At 53.5% G+C, this 14,022-nt stretch overlaps 1 protein-coding gene across 1 annotated transcript in view; it reads left to right on the plus strand.

Moving 5' to 3' along the window:
- Nucleotides 1–14,022, plus strand: part of DNAI1 (dynein axonemal intermediate chain 1) — a 310,319-nt gene that overhangs the window by 136,131 nt on the left and 160,166 nt on the right. The window contains exon 13 of the mRNA XM_060236614.1: nucleotides 11,669–11,919. Within this exon, the coding sequence (XP_060092597.1) occupies nucleotides 11,669–11,919 (251 nt within the window). The remainder of the gene's footprint in view (nucleotides 1–11,668; nucleotides 11,920–14,022) is intronic.

The raw sequence follows: 14,022 nt of genomic DNA on the forward strand, positions 1-14,022 counted from the left end.
ACTCTGCGTCACATAAGAACATAACAGAAGCCCTGTTGGATCAGGCCAGTGGCCCATCCAGTCCAACACTCTGTGTCACATAAGAGAAGCCCTGTTGCATCAGGCCAGTGGCCCCTCCAGTCCAACACTCTGCGCCACATAAGAACATAAGGAGGGAAGGAAGGGAGGAGGGAAGGGAGGAGGGAAGGGAAGGGAAGGGAAGGGAAGGGAAGGGAGGAAGGAAGGAAGGAAGGAAGGAAGGAAGGAAGGAAGGAAGGAAGGAAGGAAGGAAGGAAGGAAGGAAGGAAGGAAGGAAGGAAGGAAGGAAGGAAGGGAAGGAAGGAAGAAAGAAAGGAAGGGAGGGAGGGAGGAGGGAGGGGAGGAGGGAGGGAAGGAAGGGAGGAGGGAAGGGAGGAGGGAAGGGAAGGGAAGGGAGGAGGGAAGGGAGGAGGGAAGGGAAGGGAAGGGAGGAAGGAAGGAAGGAAGGAAGGAAGGAAGGAAGGAAGGGAGGGAAGGAAGAAAGAAAGGAAGGAAGGGGGGAGGGAGGGAGGGAAGGAAGGAAGGGAAGGGAGGGAGGGAAGGAAGGGAGGGAAGGAAGGGAGGAAGAAAGGAAAGAAGGGAAGAGGGAGGGAAGAAAGGAAGGCCGCCCCCCCCCCCCCGCTTTCGGCCCCCTTACCTGCGGTGGCGGTCGGCGGCGAGTCGGGCGACGGCGGCGGGTCGGGCGGCGGCGGCGAGTCCAGCGGCGGGGGCGGCGGCGAGGCCAGGGAGGCGTCGGAGAGGCCTTCCTTGGCCGGCGCTGGCCCGGGAAGGCCTTCCAGAGGCTCTGGAAGGCCTTCCCGGACCAGCGCCGGGTGCTCCGCGGCCTCCCCGCGGCCTCCGCTGGTCGCTGGGGGCCTTCCAGACACTCTGGAAGGCCCCCAGCGACCAGCGGAGGCCGCGGGGAGGCCTTCGCTGGCCGGCGCTGGCCCGGGAAGGCCTTCCAGAGGCTCTGGAAGGCCTTCCCGGACCAGCGCCGGGTGCTCCGCGGCCTCCCCGCGGCCTCCGCTGGTCGCTGGGGGCCTTCCAGACACTCTGGAAGGCCCCCAGCGACCAGCGGAGGCCGCGGGGAGGCCTTCGCTGGCCGGCGCTGGCCCGGGAAGGCCTTCCAGAGGCTCTGGAAGGCCTTCCCGGACCAGCGCCGGGTGCTCCGCGGCCTCCCCGCGGCCTCCGCTGGTCGCTGGGGGCCTTCCAGACACTCTGGAAGGCCCCCAGCGACCAGCGGAGGCCGCGGGGAGGCCTTCGCTGGCCGGCGCTGGCCCGGGAAGGCCTTCCAGAGGCTCTGGAAGGCCTTCCCGGACCAGCGCCGGGTGCTCCGCGGCCTCCCCGCGGCCTCCGCTGGTCGCTGGGGGCCTTCCAGACACTCTGGAAGGCCCCCAGCGACCAGCGGAGGCCGCGGGGAGGCCTTCGCTGGCCGGCGCTGGCCCGGGAAGGCCTTCCAGAGGCTCTGGAAGGCCTTCCCGGACCAGCGCCGGGTGCTCCGCGGCCTCCCCGCGGCCTCCGCTGGTCGCTGGGGGCCTTCCAGACACTCTGGAAGGCCCCCAGCGACCAGCGGAGGCCGCGGGGAGGCCTTCGCTGGCCGGCGCTGGCCCGGGAAGGCCTTCCAGAGGCTCTGGAAGGCCTTCCCGGACCAGCGCCGGGTGCTCCGCGGCCTCCCCGCGGCCTCCGCTGGTCGCTGGGGGCCTTCCAGACACTCTGGAAGGCCCCCAGCGACCAGCGGAGGCCGCGGGGAGGCCTTCGCTGGCCGGCGCTGGCCCGGGAAGGCCTTCCAGAGGCTCTGGAAGGCCTTCCCGGACCAGCGCCGGGTGCTCCGCGGCCTCCCCGCGGCCTCCGCTGGTCGCTGGGGGCCTTCCAGACACTCTGGAAGGCCCCCAGCGACCAGCGGAGGCCGCGGAGAGGCCTCCCCCACCGCTGCCGGCCCCGCGCGCGGGCGGGGAAGGCGGGGAGTGAGGGAGGGAGCGTCCCTGCGCGTGCGCAGGGGCCCTGCGCAGGCGCAGGGACGCTCCCTCCCTCACTCCCCGCCTTCCCCGCCCGCGCCCGCGGCCCACCGGCTCCTGGGCTGCCTAAACCGGGACCTTTAATGGTCCCGGTATAGGCAGCCCGGGATCCGGGATTGGGTGGCCAGATCCGGGAATGTCCCGGGAGACCGGGACGGTCTGGCCACCCTAGTCCTTCTCCACCTGTGCTATGAAAGGACTCAAAAGGGAATACGCTCACAAATGAGATTCTGCCTCGGTGCTTCTCAGCGCTTGGCTCCACTCCGTCTGTTCTCTCATCATTGAAAGGGGACAGATGTCCTCCATCTCCGTAATGGTAGCCTTTTAATATCGGAAGACGGCACTCCTGTAGTCTCTGAAATAACATTTTCTCAGGACTGGATGTGCCCTGTCCCTTTGTACCTCTCGCATTTGGAGCACGGCAAATGAGCAGACGGGGCAAATCGTAACATTTTTCTCTTTGTGGCCCTTTTATGTGTATAACCTCTCTAAAAATCACCTCTCTGCACTGCTCCGAGATGATACGTGTTGCGCTGCTTCTTGGCTTTCCGTATCTCAGCTGCCACTAAAGGCTCTGGCCTTGGATTTTATTTTATCTTTGGCTTTTAAGTCACAGCGCCGGCAACCCCACGGGGGCTTTAAAGGCAAGAGGTGTTCAAAGGCGGCTTGCCATCGCCTGCCTCTGTGTAGCAACCCTGGTATTCCTTGGTGGTCTCCCTTCCAAGTATTAACCAGGGTCTACCCTGCTTAGCTTCCAAGCCCTGACGAGATTGGGTCCGCCTGGCTTAGAATTCTTCAATAGACGCAAAGAACAGGATGGCTCAGTTGTATACTGAGAACCAGTTTGGTGTAGTGGTTAAGTGTCCGGACTCTAATTTGGGAGGACTGGGTTTGATTCCCCACTCCCCCCACTTGCACCTGCTGGAATGGCCTTGGGTCAGCCAAAGCTCTCGCAGGAGTTGTCCTTGAAAGGGCAGCTTCTGTCAGAGCTCTCTCAGAGCCAGTTTGGTGCAGTGGTTAAGTATGCAGACTCTTATCTGAGAGAACTGGGTTTGACTCCCCACTCCTCCACTTGCAGCTGCTGGAATGGCCTTCGGTCAGCCAAAACTCTTGCAGGAGTTGTCCTTGAAAGCGCAGCTTTTGTCAGAGCTCTCTCAGAGCCAGTTTGGTGTAGTGGTTAAGTGTGCAGACACTTATCTGGGAGAACCGGGTTTGACTCCCCACTCCTCCACTTGCGGCTGCTGGAATGGCCTTGGGTCAGCCAAAGCTCTCGTAGGAGTTGTCCTCTCAGCCCCGCCCACCTCACAGGGTGCCTATTGTTGGGGGAGAAGATATAGGAGATTGTAAACTGCTCTGATTCTCTGTCCCTGAAAGGGCAGCTGCTGTAAGGGCCCTCTCAGCCCCACCCACCTCACAGGGTGTCTGTTGTGGGGGGAGAAGATATAGGAGATTGTGAGCCGCTCTGAGTCTCTGAGTCTCTGCCCTTTCAATACAAGAACTCGTGGGCATTCGATGAAATTGCTGAGCAGACAGGTTAAAACAGATAAAAGGAAGTACTTCTTCACCCAAAGGGTGATTGACATGTGGAATTCACTGCCACAGGAGGTGGTGGCGGCCACAAGTATGGCCACCTTCAAGAGGGGTTTAGATAGAAATATGGAGCACAGGTCCATCGGTGGCTATTAGCCACAGTGTATGTGTGTATATAAAATTTTTTACCACTGTGTGACACAGAGTGTTGGACTTGATGGGCCGTTGGCCTGATCCAGCATGGCTTCTCTTATGTTCTTATGTCCTTGAAAGGGCAGGTGCTGTGAGGGCCCTCTCAGCCCCACCCACCTTACAGGGTGTCTATTGTGGGGGGAGAAGATATAGGAGATTGTAAGCCACTCTGTGTCTCTGTCCTTGAAAGGGCAGCTGCTGTGAGAACTCTCTCAGCTCCACTACCTCACAGGGTGTCTGTTGTGGGGGGAGAAGATATAGGAGATTGTAAGCCACTCTGAGTCTCTGTCCTTGAAAGGGCAGTTTCTGTCAGAGCTCTCTCAGCCCCACCCACCTCACAGGGTGTCTGTTGTGGGGGGAGAAGATATAGGAGATTGTAAGCCACTCTGAGTCTCTGACCTTGAAAGGGCAGCTGCTGTGAGAGCCCTCTCAGCCCCACCCACCTCACAGGGTGTCTGTTGTGGGGGGAGAAGATATAGGAGATTGTGAGCCGCTCTGTGTCTCTGTCCTTGAAAGGGCAGCTGCTGTGAGAACTCTCTCAGCTCCACTACCTCACAGGGTGTCTGTTGTGGGGGGAGAAGATATAGGAGATTGTAAGCCACTCTGTGTCTCTGTCCTTGAAAGGGCAGCTGCTGTGAGAACTCTCTCAGCTCCACTACCTCACAGGGTGTCTGTTGTGGGGGGAGAAGATATAGGAGATTGTAAGCCACTCTGAGTCTCTGTCCTTGAAAGGGCAGCTGCTGTGGGAGCCCTCTCAGCCCCACCCACCTCACAGGGTGTCTGTTGTGGGGGGAGAAGATATAGAAGATTGTAAGCCGCTCTGAGTCTCTGATTCAGAGAGAAGGGCGGGGTATAAATCTGCAGTCTTCTTTTTCTATAGCTGAACAGTTAGCACATGGCACTAGCTGTGAAGTAAAAGGGAATCCTTTAAAAAAAATGATGATACTTTAATTTAATTTTATTTATTTATTTTTATTTATACTCCGCCCTGTTCTGCAAGGGGGGTCAGGGCAGCTTACAGCATTAAAAAACTTTACAGCGAGATTAAATGAACCACCTCCAAGCGAAACAATATCATGATTGCAAAATTATCGAATTAGATGAAAACCATTGATTCACGTCACTGGCAACGTCATAAAGCCACATAGGGGCTGGTAAGAACATAAGAACATAAGAGAAGCCATGTTAGATCAGGCCAGTGGCCCATCCAGTCCAACATTCTGTGTCACACAGCGGCCAAATATATATATATATATATATATATATACACACACACACACACACACACTGTGGCTAATAGCCACTGATGGACCTCTGCTCCATATTTTTATCTAACCCCTTCTTGAAGGTGGCTATGCTTGTGGACGCCACCACCTCCTGTGGCAGTGAATTCCACATGTTAATCACCCTTTGGGTGAAGAAGTACTTCCTTTTATCCGTTTTAACCTGTCTGCTCAGCAATTTCATCGAATGCCCACGAGTTCTTGTATTGTGAGAAAGGGAGAAAAGTACCTCTTTCTCTACTTTCTCCATCCCATGCATTATCTTGTAAACTTCTATCATGTCACCCCTCAGTCGACGTTTCTCCAAGCTAAAGAGCCCTAAGCGTTTCAACCTTTCTTCATAGGGAAGGTGTTCCAGCCCTTTAATCATTTTAGTTGCCCTTTTCTGAACTTTCTTCAATGCTATAATATCCTTTTTGAGGTGCGGCGACCAGAACTGCACACAGTACTCCAAATGAGACCGCACCATCGATTTATACAGAGGCATTATGATACTGGCTGATTTGTTTTCAATTCCCTTCCTAATAATTCCCAGCATGGCATTGGCCTTTTTTATTGCAAATGCACACTGCCTTGACATTTTCAGTGAAAATGCTGGTAGTATCCAGCATCACTCGAGCACCAAGGTAGTAAGGTGCTGGGGGAAGTGATGGACGCCCACTGGATCAGTTAAAAGCTCGGCTTTACTTTAGAAGTAAAACAGTGGCCCTTTCCACAGTGGAACCTCCACCCGGTTTTTCTGTGAGTTTTGTCTCGCGTTCCTTTACCTTGCTGGCAATCCCCCCCTCAATGCTGTGGAGTCTTGTGAGCAAAAATTCTACTTCGTGAGCTACTGGCATGAAAGTACGGTTGCCAATCCCCAGGTGGGGGCAGGGGATCCCCTGGTTTGGAGATCCTCCTCCCCCTTCAGGGTCGTCAGAAAGCGAGGGGAGGGGAGGGAAATGTTGGGAACTTTATTATTCCCTATGGAGATGTATTCCCTTAGGAAATAATGGAGAATTGATCTATGGGTATCTGGGGCTCTGGGGGGGCTGTTTCTTGGGTTAGAGGCACCAAATTTTCAGTATAACATCTAGTGCCTTTCCCCAAAATACCCCCCCCCCCAGTTTCAAAACGATTGGACCAGTGGGTCCAGTTCTATGAGCCCCAAAAGAAGGTGCCCCTATCCTTCATTATTTCCTATGGAAGGAAGGCCTTGGAAAGGTGTGCCGTCCCTTTAAATGTGATGGCCAGAACTCCCTTTGGAGTTCAATTATGTTTGTCACAGCCTTGATCTTGGCTCCACCCCTAATGTCTCCTGGCTCCACCCCCAAAGTCCCCAGATATTTCTTGAATTGGACTTGGCAACCCTACATGAAAGTTGCAAGCTACTGCAGTTTGCTCTGGGGCCATTTTTCCTGAGCTAAGACAAAAATGTGCGAGCCGGAGACTAAGTCAGCGTAGAGGGAACGCTGCTTGTAGGCAAACCCTGGGCAAAACAGCTGCCATAGTTTCCCAGGACAATCATGGGGCAAAACTGTGCTGAACTCCCCGCAGTGTGGAAATGAAACAAACAAACCCCAAGGAAAAAAACCAGGCGTGAACTTGAGTTTAGTGGGAAATGCCAACTGGGGGACAGGGTTGAGGCAGGGTCAAAATCTAGCGTGGGAAGGGCCAGCGTGACAGTTCCTTCAAATATCTGAAGAAGTGAACAGTGACTCACGAAAGCTCCCATCCTGCCACAAATTTGATTAATCTTTAGAGGTGCTCCTGGACCAGGGGCGACCAAACTGGGGCTCAGGAAGTGGCTCACATGTGGCTCTTTCTTATATACTGTGCGGCTCTCCAAGCCCGCAATGGTCCACCAGCCAGCTTGGAGAAGGCACTTCTCTCTTTAACTCACTTCTCCACGTCAAGCCAGCTGGAGGCTTGGAGAAGGCATTTAAAGTTAAAGTTGCTTTCTTTCCACCTCCATCCCCATCTATTTTCCTCCCTCCGTCCCTTCGTGGCTATTAGCCACAGTGTATTGTTGGAACTCTCTCTCTGGGGCAGTGATGCTCTGTATTCTTGGTGCTTGGGGGGGCACAGCGGGAGGGCTTCTAGTGTCCTGGCCCCACTGGTGGACCTCCTGATGGCCCCTGGGAGTTTTTGGCCACTGTGTGACACAGAATGTTGGACTGGATGGGCCATTGGCCTGATACAACATGGCTTCTCTTATGTTCTTATGTGACACACAGTGTTGGACTGGATGGGCCATTGGCCTGATCCAACAGGGCTTCTCTTATGTTCTTATGTGACACACAGTGTTGGACTGGATGGGCCATTGGCCTGATCCAACAGGGCTTCTCTTATGTTCTTATGTGACACAGAGTGTTGGACTGGATGGGCCATTGGCCTCATCCAACATGGCTTCTCTTATGTTCTTATGTGACACAGAGTGTTGGACTGGATGGGCCATTGGCCTGATCCAACAGGGCTTCTCTTGTGTTCTTATGTGACACAGAGTGTTGGACTGGATGGGCCATTGGCCTGATCCAACAGGGCTTCTCTTATGTTCTTATGTGACACAGAGTGTTGGACTGGATGGGCCATTGGCCTCATCCAACATGGCTTCTCTTATGTTCTTATGTGACACAGAGTGTTGGACTGGATGGGCCATTGGCCTCATCCAACATGGCTTCTCTTATGTTCTTATGTGACACAGAGTGTTGGACTGGATGGGCCATTGGCCTCATCCAACATGGCTTCTCTTATGTTCTTATGTGACACAGAGTGTTGGACTGGATGGGCCACTGGCCTGATCCAACATGGCTTCTCTTATGTTCTTATGTGACACAGAGTGTTGGACTGGATGGGCCACTGGCCTGATCCAACAGGGCTTCTCTTATGTTCTTATGTGACACACAGTGTTGGACTGGATGGGCCATTGGCCTGATCCAACAGGGCTTCTCTTATGTTCTTATGTGACACAGAGTGTTGGACTGGATGGGCCATTGGCCTCATCCAACATGGCTTCTCTTATGTTCTTATGTGACACAGAGTGTTGGACTGGATGGGCCATTGGCCTGATCCAACAGGGCTTCTCTTATGTTCTTATGTGACACAGAGTGTTGGACTGGATGGGCCATTGGCCTGATCCAACAGGGCTTCTCTTGTGTTCTTATGTGACACAGAGTGTTGGACTGGATGGGCCATTGGCCTGATCCAACAGGGCTTCTCTTATGTTCTTATGTGACACAGAGTGTTGGACTGGATGGGCCATTGGCCTCATCCAACATGGCTTCTCTTATGTTCTTATGTGACACAGAGTGTTGGACTGGATGGGCCATTGGCCTCATCCAACATGGCTTCTCTTATGTTCTTATGTGACACAGAGTGTTGGACTGGATGGGCCATTGGCCTCATCCAACATGGCTTCTCTTATGTTCTTATGTGACACAGAGTGTTGGACTGGATGGGCCACTGGCCTGATCCAACAGGGCTTCTCTTATGTTCTTATGTGACACAGAGTGTTGGACAGGATGGGCCATTGGCCTGATCCAACAGGGCTTCTCTTATGTTCTTATGTGACACAGAGTGTTGGACTGGATGGGCCACTGGCCTGATCCAACAGGGCTTCTCTTATGTTCTTATGTGACACAGAGTGTTGGACTGGATGGGCCACTGGCCTGATCCAACAGGGCTTCTCTTATGTTCTTATGTGACACAGAGTGTTGGACTGGATGGGCCACTGGCCTGATCCAACAGGGCTTCTCTTATGTTCTTATGTCTGGGGCAGTGTTGCTCTGTATTCTTGGTGCTTGGGGGGCACAGTGGGAGGGCTTTTAGTGTCCTGGCCCCACTGGTGGACCTCCTGATGGCCCCTGGGGTTTTTTGGCCACTGTGTGACACAGAGTGTTGGACAGGATGGGCCATTGGCCTGATCCAACAGGGCTTCTCTTATGTTCTTATGTGACACGGAGTGTTGGACTGGATGGGCCACTGGCCTGATCCAACAGGGCTTCTCTTATGTTCTTATGTGACACAGAGTGTTGGACTGGATGGGCCATTGACCTGATCCAACAGGGCTTCTCTTATGTTCTTATGTCTGGGGCAGTGTTGCTCTGTATTCTTGGTGCTTGGGGGGCACAGTGGGAGGGCTTTTAGTGTCCTGGCCCCACTGGTGGACCTCCTGATGGCCCCTGGGAGTTTTTGGCCACTGTGTGACACAGAGTGTTGGACAGGATGGGCCATTGGCCTGATCCAACATGGCTTCTCTTATTTTCTTATGTGACACAGAGTGTTGGACTGGATGGGCCATTGACCTGATCCAACAGGGCTTCTCTTATGTTCTTATGTCTGGGGCAGTGTTGCTGTGTATTCTTGGTGCTTGGGGGGCACAGTGGGAGGGCGTTTAGTGTCCTGGCCCCACTGGTGGACCTCCTGATGGCCCCTGGGGTTTTTTTGGCCACTGTGTGACACAGAGTGTCGGACAGGATGGGCCATTGACCTGATCCAACATGGCTTCTCTTCTGTTCTTATGTCTGGGGCAGTATTGCTCTGTATTCTTGGTGATTGGGGGGCACAGTGGGAGGGCTTTTAGTGTCCTGGCCCCACTGGTGGACTTCCTGATGGCCCCTGGGGTTTTTTGGCCACTGTGTGACACAGAGTGTTGGACCGGATGGGCCATTGGCCTGATCCAACATGGCTTCTTATATGTTCCTTCCTTCCTTCCTTCCTTCCTTCCTTCCTTCCTTCCTTCCTTCCTTCCTTCCTTCCTTCCTTCCTTCCTTCCTTCCTCCCTCCCTCCCTCCCTCCCTCCCTCCCTCGCAGCTCTCACACATCTGACATTCATGTCTTGCATCTCTGAAACATCTGACATTTATTCCGTGTGGCTCTTACATTAAGCAAGTTTAGCCACTCCTGCCTTGGACTCTTGCTCTTTTCTGCTACTACAGACAGACGAATATCCCCGTCTTGATCCTTTCACGTGTCTTTGGTGTGTGATTAGGCGCGCGACAGAATGATAACGATGCTTCCCATTAGCAAGCAGCATTTCCGTTGATTGACGTTATTTGCCTAAATGAACTCCGTGCTGCTGATAGAGCCGTGAGGCTGCGCGCGGAAAAGGTTAGGACGCTGGTTCGCTGGCGCATTCGTTGCGCAAGCAGTGTTGCTGTGAAAGCTCTTGTCAAACTGGGTTTGAACGGGGGAATGGATGCAAAGGAAGCACCTGCCTTGGATGCGACCGGGTGGCTGGAATGGGTTTGAGGGCTTGGAGATTCTCACCAAGGGATAAATCGGCTTTCTGAGGTCCAAGAGCTCACACTGGGAGCCGAGGTTCCCAGGTCTCAAGGCCTCCTTCATCTTAATCAGCACCTTTGCTGTTCTAATGGAGACCCGAGATTGACCCGGGGAGAATACGCGGGGGGGGGGGGGGGATTCTGGCAGAAGCTCCTTTGCATATTAGGCCACACACCCCTGATGTAGCCACTCCTCCAAGAGCTGACAAGGCTCTTTTTTTGTAAGCTCTTTGGGGGATTGGTTACATCAGGGGCTGCACTCTAACGAGGTCTTTTGTTGCTAAGCCTTCCCCATGAAGTACTTCTTGCTTCCTGCTCCAATTTAAAGGCACACACACATTTTAAAACCGGACCTGTTTGCAGGTCCTGCTGGAGATCTAGAGGTACATGGTGGCTGTGGAGGGAGGGGCTTCTCCCGCTGGCCAGCTGCAGGGGGGGGGGAAGCCTGTAAAACCGGGGGATCCCCCGCTGGGACCTGGGGATTGGGAAGCCTAGGCAAATACAACGCAAGCAAGTACAGTACCCCAAAAAGGCTTGTGTTCAAACCACAAACAAGCGGACACAAAAATCTCCACTGCATATCAAACTCCACCGCTAATGCCGAGAGTTCACATAAGGACCCAGTCCATGTTTCAGAGATAGCAGGTGGGTGAAAAAGTCGCAATAGAACCCCACGTGTTCCAATTACGGGGCCTGCATGCTGGAGCCGGCCGTTTCGCTGGTCTGCTTCGTCGGATGTTCACTCAGGGATAACTCTATTTCATTCAATTCAAAAATATTTTCCCCACGAGTCCTAGTATTCCAGCTTAGAACATATATACACACACACTGTGGCTAATAGCCACTGATGGACCTCTGCTCCATATTTTTATCTAAACCCCTCTTGAAGGTGGCTATACTTGTGGCCGCCACCACCTCCTGTGGCAGTGAATTCCACATGTTAATCACCCTTTGGGTGAAGAAGTACTTCCTTTTATCCGTTTTAACCTGTCTGCTCAGCAATTTCATCGAATGCCCACGAGTTCTTGTATTGTGAGAAAGGGAGAAAAGTACTTCTTTCTCTGCTTTCTCCATCCCATGCATTATCTTGTAAACCTCTATCATGTCACCCCGTAGTCGACGTTTCTCCAAGCTAAAGAGTCCCAAGCGTTTCAACCTTTCTTCATAGGGAAAGTGCTCCAGCCCTTTAATCATTCTAGTTGCCCTTTTCTGCACTTTCTGCAATGTTATAATATCCATTTTGAGGAGCGGCGACCAAAACTGCACACAGCTTCCCCCGAATGTCCAGTGTTCTATCCACGGCTTCCTCTTGCGGCTTGACGTGATTTCGCATCGCTCTCTTGACCTTCCGCCTCCCGTGTCCCCCTTCTCCGCCCCTGTTTTGGTCCAGACGATTTTGTGAAGCAGAGCCGAGGGATGCTGCTCCTCTACACCCTGAAGAACCCCTCCTTCCCCGAGTACATCTTCAACAGCGAGAGCGGCATCATGTGCGCCGACGTCCACGTGGACCACCCCTACCTGATCGTGGTGGGCTTCTACGACGGCAACGTGGCCATCTACAACCTCAAGAAGCCGCCCAGCACCCAGCCGGGCTACAAGAGCTCGGCCAAATCCGGCAAGCACACGGACCCCGTGTGGCAGGTGAGCGCGGCTTCATCGGGATTTGTATCGTCAAGTTCCTGCGTGTTATCTGTGTCTCTTTGATGTAGTGCTTGGAATGTGAAGAAGAAGATGATATTGGATTTCTATCCCGCCCTCCGCTCCGAAGAGTCTCAGAGCGGCTCACAATCTCCTTTCCCTTCCTCCCCCACAACAGACACCCTGTGAGGTAGATGAAGATATTGGATTTATATCCTGCTCTCCACTCCGAAGAGTCTCAGAGCGGCTCACAATCTCCTTTCCCTTCCTCCCCCACAACAGACACCCTGTGAGGTAGATGAAGAGATTGGATTTATATCCCGCCCTCCACTCCGAAGAGTCTCAGAGCGACTCAATCTCCTTTCCCTTCCTCCCCCACAACAGACACCCTGTGAGGTAGATGAAGAGATTGGATTTATATCCCGCCCTCCACTCCGAAGAGTCTCAGAGCGGCTCACAATCTCCTTTCCCTTCCTCCCCCACAACAGACACCCTGTGAGGTAGATGAAGATATTGGATTTATATCCCACCCTCCACTCCGAAGAGTCTCAGAGCGGCTCACAATCTCCTTTCCCTTCCTCCCCCCCCACAACAGACACCCTGTGAGGTAGATGAAGATATTGGATTTATATCCCACCCTCCACTCTGAAGAGTCTCAGAGCGACTCAATCTCCTTTCCCTTCCTCCCCCACAACAGACACCCTGTGAGGTAGATGAAGATATTGGATTTATATCCCGCCCTCCACTCCGAAGAGTCTCAGAGCGGCTCACAATCTCTTTTCCCTTCCTCCCGCACAACAGACACCCTGTGAGGTGGGTGGGGCTGGAGAGGGCTCTCACAGCAGCTGTCCTTTCAAGGACAACCTCAGAGCTATAGCGGACCCAAGGCCATACTAGCAGGTGCAAGTGGAGGAGTGGGGAATCAAACCCGGTTCTCCCAGATAAGAGCCCGCACACTTAACCATTACACCAAACTGGCTCTTCCCGCTTTTAATGAGTATTGCAAGGGTATATAACCTGAACCTGTACCGTTGTGGGTCCATTCGACACTGCTTGGCGACAAGCCAGTGTGTGAGTGTTAAAGCTGCAGTACCGCAGTCCTAAGCTCTGCTCACGACCTGAGTTCGATCCCCGGCGGAAGCTGGGTTTTCAGGCAGCCAGTTTGAGGACTCAGCTTTCCATCCTTCCGAGGTCAGTAAAGTGAGTCCCCAGCTTGCTGGAGGGGGGGGGGGAGGAAGCTTAGATGACTGGGGAAGGCGATGGCAAACCACCCCGTAAAAAGTCTGCCGTGAAAACGTTGTGAAAGCGACGTCACCCCAGAGTCGGAAATGACTGGTGCTTGCACAGGGGACCTTTCCTTTTCCTGGAATGTGTGAGTTAGAATGCTGAGTCTATTGTAGAAGCAAAACTTAACCTGCTTGGCCTCCCAGGAGCTGGGAAACATCATCATACCGAGGTCGTTACTCCCTCCTTTGGACGTGTAGTTGATAGCTTGGTAGTAAATGTGGGTTGTAGCCACTAAATTTGAAATGTCTTCCCGCTTTTAATGACTGTTGCAAGGGTATATAACCTGAACCTGTACCGTCGTGGGTCAGTTCAACACTGCTTGGCGACAAGCCGGTGTCAGCGTATCCTGCCTTACAATAAATACATATCCAAATCCACGGAGAGTCTCCTTTATTGAAGGAACAGTGGGAACTTGACATGTATACCCTGCTTTTCTCTCCAGACCAGCTGACGACATTCTTCCCCTGCCGTTTTATCCTCCCAACAAGATAGGGTTGCCAAATCAAAGTTGGGAAATTCCTGGAGATTTTTTTTGGTGTGGGGGGGCGGAGCTTGGGGAAGGTCATGGTTTGGGGGAAGGGAAGGCCTTTAGCAGAGTTGAATGGCCTAGATTTCACCTTCCAAAGCACCCGTTTTCTCCAGGAGTGCAAAAGAGCGAAGAGTCCGGGAACACCATAAAACAGGGGTGGCCAAACTGCGGCTCAGGATCCACATGTGGCTCTTTCACACATATTGTGCAGCTCTTGAACCCCACCCCCCCTCCACAGTCAGCCAGCTTGGAGAAAGCACTTGTGTCTTTAAATCATTTATCCAAGCTAA

The sequence above is a fragment of the Heteronotia binoei genome, chromosome 4 (assembly GCF_032191835.1).
Source record: "Heteronotia binoei isolate CCM8104 ecotype False Entrance Well chromosome 4, APGP_CSIRO_Hbin_v1, whole genome shotgun sequence".
NCBI lineage: Eukaryota > Metazoa > Chordata > Lepidosauria > Squamata > Gekkonidae > Heteronotia > Heteronotia binoei.